Source organism: Podarcis melisellensis (assembly GCF_964234715.1).
Source record: "Podarcis melisellensis genome assembly, chromosome: 2".
Classification (NCBI taxonomy): domain Eukaryota; kingdom Metazoa; phylum Chordata; class Lepidosauria; order Squamata; family Lacertidae; genus Podarcis; species Podarcis melisellensis.
This window is the reverse complement of record NC_138529.1, coordinates 112380664-112399883: the sequence shown is the minus strand read 5'-3', so window position 1 is coordinate 112399883 and position 19220 is coordinate 112380664. Positions and strand designations below refer to the sequence as shown.

Here is a 19220-nt window from a genome sequence, read left to right as displayed (position 1 = left end):
GCCTCTGCCTCTGATGATTTTCCGTTCTTTATCACTAATAATGCATTTCTTAATTTCGTATTACCCTTAATTATCCTTAACTAATAGTTCTCCTCATTGTCTTTTTTGCAATATTTCAAAAAATTCACATAACTTCTTGCAAACCTACTAGCGTGATCTGTTCATCACAATTACTTTTCAAATAGTCCGTAAATTTACTCCAGTCTTCTGAGAATCTCTGGTCCCACAGGTTTTGAATCCTTCCGGTTAGTTTATCTAATTCTGCATAGTCCATCAATTTCATCCTCCATTCTTCTTTCATCAGTAGTTCTTCTTGCTTCCATTTTTGTGCCAATAATATTCTTGCTGCCGTCATTGCATATAAAAACAATTTACAATCCCTTCTGTTTATATCATCTCCTACAATGCCAAGTAAAAATGCTTCTAGTTTCTTAATAAAATGTATATTTCAACATCTTTTTCATCTCATTATATATCATTTCCCAGAATATTTTCACTTTTTTACATTCCCACCACATATGATAAAATGTTCCTTCTTTTTCTTTACATTTCCAACATTTATTACTAATTTTATACATTTTAGCTAATTTCACAGGCGTAATATACCACCTATGCATCATTTTCATCACATTTTCTTTTAAGGCATTGCATGCAGTAGATTTTAATCCTTTTCACAGTTTTTCCCAATCTTTTAACTGTATGTTATACCCAAAATCTTTGGCCCAATGTATCATAACCGACTTTACCTCCTCATCTTTCAAATGCCATTCAAGCAGAAATTTATACATTTTAGACAAAATTTTACAGTTAATAATACCTCTATTTCAAATTTTGATTTATTTTCATCAAATCCTTTTCCCTTAAAATCCTGTTTAAACATTTCATTGACTTGGCGGTAGTGCAGCCAATCATTCACATATTCTTTAACTTCTTCATATGGCTTCATTTTCCATTTACTCCCTTCTTTTTTGTATTAATTTTCCATAAGTAACCCAGTTCTCACTCATATTTATCTTTTTCACACTCATTGCTTCTAATGGAGATAACCACTGCAGTGTTTTACGTTCTTATAGGTTTTTATACCTATCCCATATTTCAAATAGAGATCTTTGGAATGTATGGTTTCCAAATCCTTTATAGACTTTTGTTTTATTATACAGTGGTGCCCCGCAAGACGAATGCCTCGCAAGACGAAAAACTTGCTAGACGAAAGAGTTTTCCGTCTTTTGAGTCATTCCGCAAGACAAATTTCCCTATGGGCTTGCTTCGCAAAACGAAACGTCTTGCGAGTTCTTGCGAGTTTTTTTCCTTTTTCTTAGAGCCGCTAATAGCTGCTAAGCCGCTAATAGTCGCTAAGCTGCTAATAGCCGTGCTTCACAAGACGAAAAAACCGCTAGACGAAGAGACTCACGGAACGGATTAATTTCGTCTTGCGAGGCACCACTGTACCATAAATATGCGTGCCAACCAAATCTATTATCATAACCTTCCAAATCTAACAAATCTGTATTTTCTAACAACATCCATTCCTTTAACCAACAGAGGCCAAATGCTTCATAATACAGTTTCAAGTCTGGCAGGGCGAAGCCTTCTTTTTCTTTAACATCTGATAATAACTTTTATTGAATTCTCGGTTTCTTCCCCTGCCAGATATATCTTGAAACTACTTTTTGCCACTCTTTAAAATTTGCTGCCCACTTGATTATTGGAACTGATTGAAACAAAAATAGCATTTTTGGTAGCACATTCATTTTAATAGTCGAAATACTTCCCCAAAATGATAATTTCATCATTCCCCATACGTCTAGATCTTTTTTAATTCCATTCCACACCATATAATTGTTCTGAAAAAGGTCTATTGTTTTACGTTAACCAAATTCCTAAGTATTTAACTTTTTTAACTGCTTCTATACCAATCTGTTGCTGCAGCCTTTCCACCAATTCCTGTTTCATATTTTTAACTATCATTTTAGTTTTCTTTTTGTTCAGTTTAAAGCCTGCTACGTGCCCAAATTGTTCTATCTCTTCTAGCACTTCTTTAGCACTGGTTGTTGGTTCTTCTATTGTTAGTACTAAGTCATCTGCAAAGGCTTTCACTTTATACTCCTTCCGACCTACTGAAATTCCTTTTATTTTTTCATTTCTCCTTATTGTCCTTAGGAAGATATGAATAACAATGGTGATAATGGACACCCTTGTCTTGTACCTTTCATAATCTCAATATTTTCTGTTATTATGTCATTTACTATGAGTTTTGCTCTTTATTCAGAGTATATCGCTTTTATTCCTTTTAGAAATGATTGTCCAGTGTCCATTAATTCCAAATTCTTTAACATAAATTCCCAGGATATATTATCAAAGGCCTTTTCTGCGTCTACAAAAATTAACATCGCCTGTTTTTCATTTCTGGCAGTCAGATATTCAGTTATATTATCGAGATTCCTTATATTATCTTTCATCTGTCTGCCAGGTAAAAAACCTGCTTGGTCCTTCTGAATTATTTAATTCAACATTTTTTTCAGTCTGTTTGCCAATATACTCACAAACAATTTATAATCATTATTTAGCAGCGAAATTGGCCTATAGTTCTTTACTTGGATTCCTGTGTCAGTGCATTATTCCCACCTACAATTCCTCGGTTTGTCAACATGGGTGGTTTGGGTTTCTTTCGACCAGTTGCTAATAATCTACTTTTGTTGTTGTTCAAAATGGGTTTTTGCTGGTAGTGGGTTCATAAAACTTTAATAAAACACAGATCCCTTTCAAAAAATTCATTCTCACGTATTCCACTATATAGTTTGGTGGGGTCCCCCACCCGGTTGTTTTGTTCCTTGCAGTCTTTTGAGGAAGTGTGTTGTGCAAGAACTCCAATGCAGCTTTAATTATGCAACCTGAATTTTCCTGTGTGTGACTGAATCCCACCCCAAAACAGAGATTGTTTGGAAATGTCCTTTGTCAGATGCATCAAGCATGAATTTCAGCTTACAGTTATAGTGGATCCTCCAGATATGAACTTAATTTGTTCCGGGGGTCCGTGCGCAACCCGAAAAGTCCGCAAGCAGAGGCACTGCTTCTGCGGCACGCTAGAGCTTTTCTGTGCACACGCGAGAGGCAAAAACCCAGAAGTATACTTCTGGGTTTGCCAGCTCCCCGACCCGAAGAAAAGACCAGTCTAGAGAGGCAGGTGAGCATTACAGCTAAACCCCATGTTATGCTCTCCAGTAGCTATTCAGTCAGACAGGGCTATTTTCATTCAGCTCCTACAGTGTCCAGGGTGGGGGAAATGTTTTTTACCTTTCTTTTTCCCCTTCCTTGCAGTCTTTCCTAGTAAATAATTGCTGGAAACAGAAGCTACAGAGCTCTCACAGAAGGAAGCTTAGACTTGAGAAGTCAGTGGGTGCTTGCTGGAGATGGCTAGGAGAAGCAGCAGCAGTTGCAGATAAGTTAATGCAATGAAGAAGAAGCTTAGGATGTCCATCTGGGACCAGAGAGAGGAAAGCTGACTGAATTACATAAACGACTGAACATTATTTGCAATGTGCTACTTTATCGTGTTTATCTTTTTGTAAGACTGTTTAAGATTGGTCTGCAGTAAAGCTTCGAAAATTATTCTTGTGATGGAGAGAACTCATTTCCACACAAGGTCCAGATCAGGAATTCCACGGAACAACTTTAACGACAAGTACTTGAAGAACCAAACCACGATGTAGCCGTGCTCTTTTCCATCCCTTTCCAAGAATTGCAACAATCTGTTCCTCCAAATGGTTCAGCTTCCACCACCTTTTCTGCAGTCAACTGAAGGCAACCAACTGTGCCCTGGGGGTCCCGATCTTTCCCACTGCCAATAAATACTAATAAATGAATAGAAAGAGAACCTATCCATCTCACATTAATACAAAAACCTTGCATGTACTCTGTAAATTAATTAAAGTTTACTACCCCTCCCCCCACTCTCTCTCCCTACCTCTCAACTCCCCAACCTTTATACAACATTAAAGTCTCTCTGTGTGAATTTTGATGATATCCAAAGTAAGAGAGTTGCTTACAGCTAGGAAGCTATATAGCTCTTCTAGGTGTTAGTTTCTTTTTGCAGACTCTACAATGTCCAGACTCTTTCTACTCAAAAGTACTTTACTTTCATAAGCATGTAACGGAGAAGAATATATTTATAATCTTCTGCTTATTCAAACACGGGTACCTTCTCACTTGAATTGTCTTACTGGTTCTTATGAAAGGTTTTTACTTTCACCTCAGCAGTATTCTCTCTGTTCCTGCACAGGTTTCCCCTATAAACATTTAGTGATCTTTCTCTGTTTCACTTCAGACAGATCACTCTGACACCATGGATATAGGAAGGGGGGGCTGTGTGGGTGGTCCGCCTTGGATGTTATCCCTGACCGGCGTGTGTGTGACAAAATCCCCCCAGGGCGGATGACTGCACTTCCCCCTGGGCGCCAATCTCTGTGCCATAACTAATTGGTAGTTGTTGCAAGAATGACCTCACATATGCATATACAGTTGCTAATTGGCTGGCTTTGATGCTGTGCTTATCTCTGGGTCCAGGGATGTTGGGCTCTGGGGCCAGACCTTGGAGCTACCTGTAAGCCTTGGATAGTTTCCACCTGTGCCCTTGTGGGCCAGGTAGATTGATGGGACGTTCTGGCCAAGCTGATGAAGGCTGATTTTTGAATAGGTAATATGTATACATTTGCCTGGGTGTGGACAAGTCGTGACAATTGCTTGCTACTGTGTTGTTTATTCTCAGCAGGGCTCTGCACACTGAGTTGTCTGTTACCTCCGAGGATGTGGACAGGCTGCTTGGACGAGTGAAACTTCCACAGGGCAGGCACTAGAAGGCCCCCTGCCTGGTTCCCTGTAACCTCGCTTCTCGCAGTGAGGGAACCGCCAGAAGGCCCTCAGAGCTAGATCTCAGTGTCCGGGCTGAACGATGGGGGTGGAGACGCTCCTTCAGGTATACAGGACCGAGGCCGTTTAGGGCTTTAAAGGTCAGCACCAACACTTTGAATTGTGCTCGGAAAAGGTAGTACAAGAAGGAAAACTCTGGTTCCAAACCTCTGTTGCCTTGTGGGATACCTTTGGTAGAAGAAAAGGCTAAGGAGTAAACCCTAAACAAATCTGGAGTGGGGTCCCACTCATACGACTCCTCCTGGCAATTCCTGCAGCCAAGCTGGTGCCAAGCATCTTGCTCTGCTTTCCTTTGGACCCCATCAGCGAGGACGAGAAGGGCTGTGTGTCTTATCCTCTGGGCAGCCCAGGACCTCCAAACACGCTGCCCAGCCTTGTGCCCCACGGAGGTCACTTGGGCGCTGCTAACACAGCTGTTTGACTCTACCCCTGGAAGCTCACTCCATTGTCTCTTGAGACAGACAAACAACATGCGCTCTGAATTTCAAATTGTTGTAACCCGCTCTGGGACCTGCTAGTAAAAGGCAGGTAATGAATAAAATAATGACGATGATCTTCTCTTGCACTGAGGCCATGATCTAGGGGCCTAATCATCCGAATAAAGGCAAGTGAAAAATGCGGGGAGGAACTTTCATGGCGAATAAGGCCAACAGTGGCTATGAACTATGATGGCCATGTTCCCTCTCCACTGCGGGAGACACCAGTGCTTCCGAAAACCAGGAATTACTGGGAACCACAGGAGAGGAGAGTGATCCTGTGCTGAAGTCCTGCTTGTGGTAAAGGTAAAGGGACCCCTGACCATTAGGTCCAGTCGTGACCGACTCTGGGGTTGTGGTGCTCATCTCGCTTTACTGGCCGAGGGAGACGGCGTACAGCTTCCAGGTCATGTGGCCAGCATGACCAAGCCACTTCTGGCAAACCAGAGCAGTGCATGGAAACGCCGTTTACCTTCCCGCCGGAGTGCTACCTATTTATCTACTTGCACTTTGACGTGCTTTCGACCTGCTAGGTTGGCAGGAGCAGGGACCGAGCAACAGGAGCTCACCCCGTCCCATGGGGATTCAAACTGCCGACCTTCAGATCGGCAAGTCCTAGACTCTGTGGTTTAACCCACAGCACCACCCGTCACAGCGTCCTGCTTGTGAGCTTCCCACTAAAGATGTCATATACTTAATTCGGTGTCCCTGTAACTTCTTGTACGTTGGTTCCACCACTTGTGCAGTTGGAGTAAGGATAGGGGAACATGGTTCCCGCATCCGAAATGCTGTCTTGGAAGCTCCTCTGGTTGAGCATTTTATATCGCAGAATCATTCTGATAGGGATTTATCGTTCACAGTACTGTGGGTGAATCGGAAAACCATCAACAAAAGACAAGATCATGAAAAACGGCTACGACAAAGAATCTCAATTCATTTTTAGGTTTAAGACCATTCACCCTGAAGGACTCAATTCTGAACTGGATTTAAATTGTTTTATTTGATGTTTTTCTATTGTTGTTATATCGCTTTGTACCTTTAAATTGACTTGCTGCAATTCATTCTCCCTGTAATGAGCGCCACCTGGGAATGGTTACTTGTGCTTCAGGTATCACCAACTGGTAGCAGTGGTTACATATCCATATGACCACTGCTCCGTGTGCATTTTTCTAATCTGTGGGGTATGTACCTTTGTTCTTCTTATTGTAGTTGTAGCATATGGATTGTAATGTGTGAAGTTTATATAGTTTTCACGTACACAGGTCATTGTTTCATATCTGAATTCTTTTGTAGTTGTGCTGAAGAAGATTCCAGCGAAACAGTCAGATTATCCGGGATCACTGTCCGTTGTTATTCACCTATGACTTTGGCACCATCAACGCCTAAAAAAGTTTTACCGCTTAGCCCACAGGATAGTATCTATTACTTTGTTTCAACCATAGACTTAGTATACTTCTGCAGACTTTCAAAGATTGACAGACGTGTGTTCAATTGATTTCAAATATATTAGAGAATTGACAAGTGCACACATTTTGTTTTTGTTATTAAATCATTTTGTTTTTGTTATTAAGCAAACAGTCTGTGAGCACCTAGAAAGGAATGCTGTGATCACCAATAGTCAGCATGGATTTCTGAAAAATAAGTCATGTCAGACTAACCTGATCTCGTTTTTTGACAGAATTACAACCCTGGTAGATGAAGGGAACGCAGTGGATGTAGCCTACCTTGATTTCAGCAAGGCATTTGACAAGGTGCCCCATGATATTCTTGTAAAGAAACTGGTAAAATGCGGACTTGACTATGCTACCACTCAGTGGATTTGTAACTGGCTGACTGACCGAACCCAAAGGGTCTCATCAATGGTTCTTCTTCATCCTGAATAAGAGTGACTAGTGGGGTGCCACAGGGTTCTGTCTTGGGCCCGGTCTTATTCAACATCTTTATCAACGACTTGGATGATGGACTCAAGGGCATCCTGATCAAATTTGCAGATGACACTAAACTGGGAGGGGTGGCTAACACCCCAGAGGACAGGATCACACTTCAAAATGACCATGACAGGTTAGAGAACTGGGCCAAAACAAACAAGATGAATTTTAACAGGGAGAAATGTAAAGTATTGCACTTGGGCAAAAAAAAAATGAGAGGCACAAATACAAGATGGGTGACACCTGGCTTGAGAGCAGTACATGTGAAAAGGATCTAGGAGTCTTGGTTGACCACAAACTTGACATGAGCCAACAGTGTGACGCGGCAGCTAAAAAAGCCAATGCAATTCTGGGCTGCATCAATAGGAGTATAGCATCTAGATCAAGGGAAGTAATAGTGCCACTGTATTCTGCTCTGGTCAGACCTCACCTGGAGTACTGTGTCCAGTTCTGGGCACCACAGTTCAAGAAGGACACTGACAAACTGGAACGTGTCCAGAGGAGGGTAACCAAAATGGTCAAAGGCCTGGAAACGATGCCTTATGAGGAACGGCTAAGGGAGCTGGGCATGTTTAGCCTGGAGAAGAGGAGGTTAAGGGGAGATATGATAGCCATGTTCAAATATATAAAAGGATGTCACATAGAGGGAGAAAGGTTGTTTTCTGCTGCTCCAGAGAAGTGGGCACGGAGCAATGGATCCAAACTACAAGTAAGAAGATTCCACCTAAACATTAGGAAGAACTTCCTGACAGTAAGAGCTGTTTGACAGTGGAATTTGCTGCCAAGGAGTGTGGTGGAGTCTCCTTCTTTGGAGGTCTTTAAGCAGAAGCTTGACAACCATATGTCAGGAGTGCTCTGATGGTGTTTCCTGCTTGGCAGGGGGTTGGACTCGATGGCCCTTGTGGTCTCTTCCAACTCTATGATTCTATGATTCTATGTATATTATGCAATAAGAATAACAGTGCTATCTAGTATACTGGTCTGTGTGTTGCTTGTATTGTTTGTAGTGTTAAGTTTTGCAACACAGGGGTTTGTTGTTCTGTATATGTGAGCTTCCCACAGGCATCTAGTTTGCCTCTGTGAAAGCAGGAAGCTGGGCTGGATAGGCCCTTGATCTGGTCTAGGTGGGCTCTCCCTGTGTTTTTGTGTTATGCTCTGTATGCTATGGCTCTGTGGTGTGTACACCACAACCCCATAGTCTCCTTTGACTGGACTTAACCGCCCAGGGGTCCTTTACATAGCCTTACCACTTCACCTGCTTATTTTGGTGGGTTTCTGTCTGAGAAAAGCCGACTTATCTGGCATGCAGAATTCTGGCAAATAGCACCCCAGGACAACAGAGCATGGTGGTGTTCCATTACACAACTGGATCAAGGAATCTCAGCTAGAAATTCCTTTGAGTGCCTCCAAGTACCAGTTTCTGGGAGCCATAAGTGGGGAGTCAGCTGTTCTCATCCTGCTCGCGACCGTCCCAGAGGCAACCAGTTGGCCACTGTTGGAACAGCTGCTTTTGGCCTGACTCTTTCAATTTAATTCACCTTACCAGGTTGTTACAGGATGTTGGGGTTGGGGAGGAAACGGTGGAGACCTCCTTGAGCTCCTCGGACGGGAAAGGCAAGATACTTATTTTTTAATGCAATGCACGTTCCACTACACATGAGATCCAGCAGCTAGAATTTAATGAGGATCTGGAGTTAGTTTTAACACAATACCTACAGTCAGTACAGTTGCTACAATCTAAACTGCTGTGACTTTGCACATATTGCCTTCTGCTTTGGGTGGATCACCACAGCCGAGAAACAAATGTGCCCATAACATAGGTACGCACCAATGGCAAATTGATAAACATCCCTCTATAATACAATGGAATAGAATATTCTCTCTTCCCCAGTACCTAAAAGCAGTTGTGTACATCCATCAAGAGAGCTGTTAAAAAACAACAAACCCATCACGTTCCTTGCCAACAAGGTTTACTTTTTGAAATCCAGCACCAACCTTTTTAAGACACCAGCCCTGCAGAAGCAGCGATCCTAACTAAACACACCTGGGAGTAAGCCCCACTGAATTCAGTGGGCAGGGCTGAGATGGCAGCCTAAATATTTCAATTCCCTTTCCATCTGAATTTTATTCCAATCTGCTCGGGCTACAGTGCCAGTGTGGTGTGGTGGTTAAGAGCGGTAGTCTCGTAATCTGGGGAACTGGGTTCGCGTCTCCGCTCCTCCACATGCAGCTGCTGGGTGACCTTGGGCCAGTCACGCTTCTCTGAAGTCTCTCAGCCCCTCTCACCTCACAGAGTGTTTGTTGTGGGGGAGGAAGGGAAAGGAGAATGTTAGCCGCTTTGAGACTCCTTCGGGTAGTGATAAAGCAGGATATCAAATCCAAACTCCTCTTCTTCTATAGTGTTGTGTCTGAACTCATTTTCTGGCTCTTTCAAATAAGCAAACTCTCAAAGCTGGCCTATGACACACTTGAACCATGAAACCTCATCCTTGCATATTCAGAGTCTACTTCAGGCTTACTTCCAGGTCACCCTAAAGCAAGAATGGCAGAACCCAAAGCTCTCCAGGTGTTGCTGGACCGCAGCAACCTTCATTCCTGGCCATTGCCCGCATCGGCTGGGGATGATGGGAACTGGAGTCTTGCATCCAGAGGGCCACAAGTTCCCCAAACCTGGCATAAAGCAATACCAAAAAACCTCAGCCAGCAGCCCTTGTTCCACTTGCTGGTTCTGTGAGCCAGAGTGCCCCTCCCTTGCAGCTCCTGGGCAGCTGGCAGCTGGAGGAGAGTGTGCCTTTTGGCAGGGAGAAGAGAAACAAGTCCCTCAAAGCGGGTTTTCGCTGCAGCAGCCCCAGAGGCTTTGTCAGGGTGAGGTGAGAGCACTGCTTGTCAGTGTGCTGAACCAAAGGCGGCATGTTCTGGAAGGCCTGCAGACGCCATCTTGGTAGTCAAGATAAGCCCACAATTAGTTGTTGTAGCAAGGAGCTCAGATAATGTTTACCGCGGTACCTCAGGTTAAGAACTTAATTCGTTCTGGAGGTCCGTTCTTAACCTGAAAATGTTCTTAACCTGAGGTACCACTTTAGCTAACGGGGCCTCCCGCTGCCGCCGCGCGATTTCTGTTCTCATCCTGAGGTAAAGTTCTTAACCCGAGGTACTATTTCTGGGTTAGCGCAGTCTGTAACCTGAAGCGTCTGTAACCCGAGGTACCACTGTATATTCACTTGCTTTGCTGGAAGTCTGCACTTTTCTTTGAATAAAGCACTAGGACTGAACCCCTGGGTGATTTGGACGTCCTTCTTTGGTATCCCTCCACCCGACCGCACCCACGATCCCACCACTGGATCCGGACATGAAGCCGCCGCTACAGCTTCTCCCTGGCGTGGATCTTCTGGTGCCGGGAGAGGTTGGAGGAGCTGGAGAAGGTTTTCTCGCACCTGGGGCACTGGTAGGGCTTCTCTCCCGTGTGCGTCCGCATGTGTTTCTTGAGGCCTTGGCTCCAGCGGAAGTTCTGCCCGCACTCGGAGCAGGCGTAGGGCTTCTCGCCCGTGTGGGACCTCTCGTGCTTGGCCAGCTGCGACCTCTGGATGTAGCCGTTCCCGCAGTGCGCACAGCGGAAGGGCTTCTCCCCCGTGTGGGTGCGCTTGTGGGCGGTGAAGTGCGAGCTGGAGATGAAGCACTTGCCGCAGTCGGCGCACTGGTAGGGCTTCTCCCCCGTGTGGGTGCGCTTGTGCGTTGTCAGGTGCGAGCTGTAGGTGAAGCGCTTCCCGCACTCGGCGCACTGGTAGGGCTTCTCGCCCGTGTGGATCCGCTCGTGCTTCCTCAGCTGGCAGCTGGAGATGAAGCTCTTCCCGCACTCGGAGCAGGCATATGGCTTCTCGCCCGTGTGGGTCCGGGTGTGCGTGACCAGGTCCGATTTCTGGTTGAAGCTCTTGCCGCAGACGGCGCACTTGTGGGGCCTCTCCCCCGTGTGGGTCCACTTGTGGATGACCAGGTGCCGCGTCTGGCTGAAGCTCTCCCCGCACTCGGGGCACTTGTAGGGCTTCTCCCCCTTGTGGCTGCCCTCGTGGATCACCAGCTGCGGCCGGTAGCGGAAGCTCTGGCCGCACTCGGCGCACCGGTACGGCTTCTCCCCCGTGTGCACCCTCCGGTGGCGCAGGAGGTTGCAGCGCGTGCCAAAGCTCTTCCCGCACTCGGGGCACTTGTAGGGCCGCTCGCCCGTGTGGGTCCGTTCGTGGATCAGCCGCCCGATCTTGTCGCTGAAGGTCTTGCCGCAGGCCGAGCACTTGTACGGCTTCTCGCCCGTGTGGAAGCGCTCGTGGATGATAAGGGACTCCTTCCGCGTGAAGCACTTGCCGCAGGCCGAGCACTTGTGCGGCTTCTCGCCCGTGTGCGTCCGCTCGTGGATGATCAGGTGGGCGCGGCAGTCGGAGATCTTCCCGCAGTACTGGCACTTGTGGGGCTTCTCCTTGGGCGGTGCCTTCGGGGTCTTCGGACGGGGGCCCAAGACCACCTTCTTCCTCACGCGGCCGTACATCCCCTCCTCCAAGCCGGCCGCTCCCCCAAGGATATATTGCTGCTGGTCACTGACTCCTGGAATAACGCAAATAAGGGGTTAAGAGGAGCCTGCTGGATCAGGCCAACGTCCCATCTAGCTTAGGGTCCCATTCTCACAGTGGCCAACCAGAGGCCAGTAGGAAACCAGGAAGCAGGATTGGAGCACAAGTAGAGTTGGGCGCTATCTGCTTTTGAACTACAGTGGTATCTCGGGTTTAGAATTTAACTCGTTCTGGAGGTCTGTTCTTAACCTGAAACTGTTCTTAATCCGAGATACCACTTTAACTAATGGGGCCTCCCACTACTGCTGCACGATTTCTGTTCTCACCCTGAAGCAAAGTTCTTAACCCGAGGTACTATTTCTGGGTTAGCGGAGTCTGTAACCTGAAGCGTCTGTAACCCGAGGTACCACTGTATGTGCTATATCAGCAGCTAAACATCGCAATACAGTGGTACCTCAGGTTACATATGCTTCAGGTTACAGACGATTCAGGTTACAGACTCCGCTAACCCAGAAATAGTACCTCGGGTTAAGAACTTTGCTTCAGGGTGAGAACAGAAATCGGGCGGCAGCAGCAGGAGGCCCCATTAACTAAAGTGGTGCTTCAGGTTAAGAACAGTTTCAGGTTAAGAACGGGCCTCCAGAACGAATTAAGTAGTTAACCCGAGGTACCACTGTATACCGAGCTAAGTAGAGGCACTGGCTGGCTTCACGTTTTTTCCTGCATCGTGATTTCTGCCGGCGTCTGCTCTTGTGATCTGCTGCCCCCCTGCATGAGTCGGGGGAGAGCTGAGCAGGCAGAGCTAACAGGGGCTGCAGATGTATGCCCAGAGATGGAAAGAAGATAAAGTCCCTACTAGAGAAGAATGACGGGTAAAGTTGATGGATTATGCTGAAATGGCTAAAATGACCGGAAGAATCATAAATCAGGAAGACCAAGATTTTAATAAGGAATGGGGGAAATTTATAACTTATCTTAAAGACCATTGTAAGCCGTTAAAATTATTAGTACGGCTGGAATATCACTTGCAGTCTTTAGAGTGAATCCTGGACACAATGGAGATGTAAAAGATTTGGATCATCACAAAAGATGCGGGAGGAAATGACCAGGAGATTTCTTGGAATTATGATTTATGTTTGATATATACATCTCTGTAAAAAAATTAATTTGAAAAACCAAATAAATAAATTTTTAAAAAATAAAATAACAGGGGCTGCAGGAATTGAGAGAAGCATTGGCTGGCTTCATGTTTTTTTCCATATTGTCATTTTTGCAGAACACACACCAACATTATGATTTGCGATATATTGCAAGGTCAAAAATTATGAAACCAATATCACGATATGGACTTCAAACAGGTTTTGAATTACATATCCAAACCATGTCCCTTCCTGTGGTTTCCAGCAACTGATGTTCAGAGGCATCCCTGCCTCTGACTAGCGGCTTCAATCTTTTGTCAAAGGGCTCTGTCCTCACCTGTACCCCACCTCCCCCCAAAACCCCACTTTGAGTCTCCTCACCATCACCATCCATGGGCAGCTCAATCTTCACAATGTCTGACGGATCCAGCTCCGACTTGGGGGAACCGGCAGCAGAACTGTCCAAATCCTCCACTGTCTGGGGGTGGAAAATAAGGACAATATGCAATATGTTTTTTAAATGAGTTTGGACATCCATGTGAATATGCACATGTATGTTGGTGTGTATCAGGGTGGACAAAAATCAATGATTTTTTTTAAAGATAAAAAATCAGATTTTTTAAAAAAATTAAATCATTTTTTTTTAAAAAAAGTCAGATTTTTTTTAAAAAAATGCTTTCGGAGGAAAAATCTTTCTAAAGATAGTTTTAGATTTAAGTTACGTTATAGTCCAAAGGCTACTCATCAGGAAATAAGTATTAGTTACAGATAGGTAGCCGTGTTGGTCTGCCATAGTCAAAACAAAAAATTCCTTCCAGTAGCACCTTAAAGACCAACTAAGTTAGTTCTAGGTATGAGCTTTCGTGTGCATGCACACTTCTTCAGATACCTTCAGGTAAGGGAAAGAGGGAAAGAAAGGGAGATCCCTGTCTTATTACACCAAAACATGACAAAATTGCCCCATTTTTCTATGATTTATCTGAAGAAGTGTGCATGCACACGAAAGCTCATACCTAGAACTAACTTAGTTGGTCTTTAAGGTGCTACTGGAAGGAATTTTTTGTTCAGTCTAAGTATTGTTTTAAAATTGTTTAACCACATCAGTTAACAAACATGGATACATATGCTATGTTATTGTTCCAGTTAAATAAATTGTCTAAACTGTTATTGAGGAAATTATTATTTTTCACCTTCCAATAAAGTACAGCAGAAGGGCCCTGCTCCTGCCACTCACCACCTGGCCCAGGGCGGGGCCTGACAGGCCTCACAGGGACCGTTGCTGTCACTGCTGCTGCTGCCCATGAGGACCCGGAGGGGCGCAGAGTTCTTTTAAAAATGTTTTAAAATTTTCCTTTCCCTTTTGACTTTTTTGTATGTGGGGGGGGTGGGTGGGATGGATGTTTGGTTGGGCTTGGGAATTTGTTTGATTTTGATGAATTTGTAATTTTTACAGGTTTTTGTTTGTATTGTTTTATTGTTTTCTGGGTTTTTTATTGTTTTAAGGTTTTATTTTGTTCTTAAGGGGAGGGGTCAGGGCTGCCGGGGAGTGGGTCCCAGCCAACAAAATGGCTGGGGCATGTTCCACAGAGGGGGATGCGCTGGGACAACCGATCTCAGTAATCACGGGTAGGAGGAGGAGTTACGCTAAGACCAGACCATGACATTACAGAGGAGGCATGTTTAGTCGTTGTCTAAGGGCTATCCCTGGCTCCGGGTCTGGTCCTGACTGAACGGATACTAGAATCAGCAAGGGATACCCACATGACGTGAAGGTGCTGCTGTGCAATGCCAGGTCAATGATTCATAAGACCACTGCCATCCATGACTTTATCATGGATGGAGGACTTGACCTGGCATGTGTAACAGAGACTTGGTTGGATAAAGCAGATGGGCGTGTCCTTGCCGCTTCTTGTCCACCAGGTTTCTCTTATGCACAGCAACCCAAGTCATGTGTGCAGGGAGGCGGGGTTGCAGTGTTTTTTAGGAAGTCATTAGTTTGCACCAGGCGTCCTATTGGGAAGACCCAGTTCTCTGAGTGCATGTTCTGGAAGTTGGGTAATAGGGGCAGTACAGGATTCCTTTGGTGTACCGACCTCCCCGCTGCACCAAGGATTCCCTGCCCGAACTGCTTCAGCTTGTGGCAGATGTTCTCCTGGAGACACCTAGTTTGTTTGTCTCAGGAGATTTTAACATCCATGCCGACACGACCTTACAAGGGGCCGCTCGGGACTTCATGGAAAGCATAGCCTCCATGGGGCTGTCCCTGAATAAGTCTGGCCCAACCCATAGCTGCGGATATGCCTTGGACCTGGTGTTCACCTCTCTGGATGTTGGTGATCTGACACTAAGTAAAAGCGAAACGAAAGAAGTGCCATGGTCAGATCACTTCCTGGTGCAACTGGACTTCTCCGTGACCCTTCCCCTCTGCTGGGAGGCGGGACCAATTTGGATGGTCCGCCCCCGCCACTTAATGGATTCAAATGGTTTCCAGAGAGTGGTAGGGGATGTTTTATCCCATGCTGATGGCCTTTCAGCTGATTCCCTGGTGGCCCGCTGGAATGTGGAGTTAACCAGGGCTATTGACTGTTTGGCTCTGAAGCGCCCTCTCCGATTGCATGGAGCCCGGACAGCCCCATGGTTTTTCACGGATCTGAGGGCAATGAAACAATCGTTGAGACGGCTAGAGCGCCGGTGGCGGCTGACCTATTCTGAAGCTGACCGGACACGGGTTAGAGCTCAACGTCGAGCCTAGCAAGTGGCGGTAGCGACGGCGAAGACTTTCTTCACCACCTCTATTGCATCTGCAAAAAACAGCAGCAGGAGACTTTTCCAGGTGGTTCACAATTTAGTGGAACCACCTGCTACATCGGGGCCCAGTACGGGCCACATGATCTCCTGCAATGATTTTGCAAAGTTTTGCAGATAAAGTCGTTCAGATTTGGGAAGAGGTAGATGCCACCGTGGGAGTAGGGCCGGAGCGGGAGAGTCTAGTCAAATTGCGTGGAATCAATTCCAATCTGTTACCTCCAAGGATGTGGACAGGCTGTTTGGACGAGTGAAACCAACCACCTGTCTCCTTGATCCTTGCCCATCTTGGCTTATAAAAGCTAGCTGGGAAGGGCTGGGCGATGGGCTTCGTGGGGTGGTGAATGCTTCCTTCCGTGAGGGAGCCTTCCCAGACCTGCTGAAAGAGGCGGTTATTAAACCGCTTCTTAAAAAACTATATTTAGATGTGGCCACGATCGCCAACTATCGCCCAGTCTCAAATCTTCCATTCTTGGGCAAGGTGATTGAGTGAGTGGTTGCTGAACAACTCCAGGCACGCCTGGAAGAAAGGGACCATTTGGATCCCTTCCAGTAGGGATTCAGGCCTCATCATGGGACTGAAACTGCCTTGGTCGCACTGGTTGATGATCTCTGGCGCGCTAGGGACAAAGGTGAGAGCTGTTTCCTAGTTCTGCTGGATCTCTCAGCGGCGTTTGATACCATCGACCATACACTCGACCATAACATCCTTCTGGACCGTCTAGAGGGGCTGGGAGCTGGGGGCACTGTCATACAGTGGTTCTGCTCCTTCCTCCTGGGCTGTGTTCAGAAATTGGGGGGGTGTGTGAATGAGTGTTCAGACCCCTGGGCTCTCACATGTGGGGTGCCTCAGGGTTCTGTCCTCTCCCCCATGCTTTTCAACATCTACATGCAGCTGCTGGGAGAGATCATCAGGGGGTTTGGGCTGGGTGTTCATCAGTATGCGGATACCCAGCTCTACCTCTCTTTCAAATCAGAGCCAGTGAAGGCAGTGAAGGTCCTGTGTGAGTGCCTGGAGGCGGTTGGAGGATGGATGGCGGCTAACCGATTGAGATTGAATCCTGACAAGACAGAAGCACAGTGGTGCCCCGCAAGACGAACGCCTCGCAAGATGGAGAACCCGCTAGACGAAAGGGTTTTCCGTTTTGGAGGCGCTTCGCAAAACGAATTTCCCCATGGGGTTGCTTTGCAAGACAAAAATGTCTTGCGAGTTTTCGCGGGTTTCTTTCGCTTTTTTCGCCCTTTTCCTAAGCCGCTTAACAGCTGATCCGCTGATAAGCCGCTTCTCAGCTGATCGCTAAAAGCCTCTAGACCGCTAATAGCGCTAATCCGCTAAGCCGTCAATGGGCTTGCTTCGCAAGACGAAAAAACCGCTAGACGAAGAGAATCGTGGAACGGATTCTTTTCGTCTTGCGAGGCACCACTGTACTGTTTTGGGGGGACAGGAGGCAGGCAGGTGTGGAGGATTCCCTGGTCCTAAATGGGGTAACTGTGCCCCTGAAGGACCAGGTGCACAGCCTGGGAGTCATTCTGGACTCACAGCTGTCCATGGACGCACAGGTCAAATCCGTGTCTAGGGCAGCTGTTTACCAGCTCTGTCTGGTATGCAGGCTGAGACCCTATCTGCCTGCAGACTGCCTCACCAGAGTGGTGCATGCTCTGATTATCTCCCGCTTAGACTACTGCAATGCGCTCTACGTGGGGCTACCTTTGAAGGTGACCCGGAAACTACAACTAATCCAGGATGTGGCAGCCAGACTGGTGACTGGGAGCGGCCACCGAGACCATATAACACCGGTATTGAAAGACCTACATTGGCTCCCAGTACATTTCCAAGCACAATTCAAAGTGTTGGTGCTGACCTTTAAAGCCCTAAATGGCCTCGGTCCAGTATATCTGAAGGAGCGTCTCCACCCCCATCATTCTGCCCGGACACTGAGGTCCAGCACCGAGGGCCTTCTGGCAGTTCCCTCATGGGGAGAAGTGAAGTTACAGGGAACCTGGCAGAGGGCCTTCTCAGTAGTGGTGCCCTCCCTGTGGAACGCCCTCCCACCAGATGTCAAAGAGAACAACAACTGCCAGACTTTTAGAAGACATCTGAAGGCAGCCCTGTTTAGGGAAGCTTTTAATGTTTGATGTATTACAGTATTTTAATATTTTTTTGGAAGCCATCCAGGGTGGCTGGGGAAGCCCAGCCAGATGGGCGGGGTATAAATTATTATTATTATCATTATTATTATTATTAATTATTAATTATTGGTCTATGTATTTCTAATAGTATAACCAAATCAGTAATTTTTGATATAACCGTAAAAACTACTCTGAAAATTTATTATTCTAAAAAGGAAACCTTCATCTGATTGGTTGTAAATATTAAGATTATACCAGCAAGAATGAGTCTTTCTGTAAAAAAAAAAAAAATTAAACCAAGCCTTACTGACTAATGATTTAAATTGTGATTTAAATTGATTTGATTTAAATCAAACCCACCCTGGTGTGTATTCAGTAGCAAATTCAGATCTGCAGTGTCCCTTGAGCTCCTTGGGTAAGAGGTGGGATACAAACAATAAATAAACTTTTGACCCCGCATTGAGCAACGGGTTGGGCTGGATGACCTCCTGGGGTCCCTTCCTGCTCTACAAGCAATCTGCCTTCACCTTCTGCTCCGTCCTTTGCGGCCTCCACAGGAAATCCTCCGCCAGGGCCACGGCCTGGTTGCCGGTCTCCGGCCCCCTCTCTCGAACCCAGCACTGCATCTCCAGGGGTAGGATCATCAGGAACTGCTCCAGGATCACCAGCTCCAGGATCTGCTCCTTGGTGTGTCTCTCCGGCTTCAGCCACTGGCGGCAGAGCTCCCAGAGCTGGCAGAAGACCTTGCGGGGACCCTCGGCCTCCCGGTAACCGAAATGCCGGAAGCGCTGGCAGCGCATCTCCATGTTGAGGGCGTCTGGGATCTCCTCCTTCACTCCCACAGAGGCGTCTGCGTTTTCCTGAGCCTCGTGGACCTCCTTGCCGCTCAGGCCCAGCAGGGCCAGATCCGCGCCCTCTTCTCTGGACCACTGCTTAGTGTCTGACGCCCCTTCGAAGGAGGCCTTCGTCCCTGCAGAGCTCTCCTCTGTCGGGGGCCGAGGCAATTGTGCGTCTCCCCACCCGGGATACGAAGACGGTGCCGCCGTCTTCAGGAATTCCTGCTTCCTGGCTTCCCAGAACTCCTGCACCCGATCCTCTGGTTCTTGCTTAACCCGAGGCAGAATCGATTCCGCGCTCGTCCCAACTTGGACAATGCGAAGTTCTTTCCCTGGCATGCCCTCCTCCAACTTGGGTCCTGGCGAGGCCCACTCCTCCATTTTGACTCCTGGCACGCGGCACCTAGACAGGAAAGGAAATTTG

At 46.6% G+C, this 19220-nt stretch overlaps 1 protein-coding gene across 1 annotated transcript; it reads right to left on the bottom strand.

Annotated features, from left to right (window-relative positions):
* Positions 1–8922: 8922 nt before the first annotated feature.
* LOC309364487 (uncharacterized protein) lies at positions 8923–19220 on the bottom strand. The gene is made up of 3 exons (XM_081901881.1): positions 18488–19220; positions 13407–13503; positions 8923–11920 (listed from the first exon to the last, which is right to left on the bottom strand). The coding sequence occupies exons 1-3, from the start codon at positions 19175–19177 to the stop codon at positions 10692–10694; spliced, it is 2016 nt and encodes a 671-aa protein (XP_081758007.1). The 5' UTR covers positions 19178–19220; the 3' UTR covers positions 8923–10691.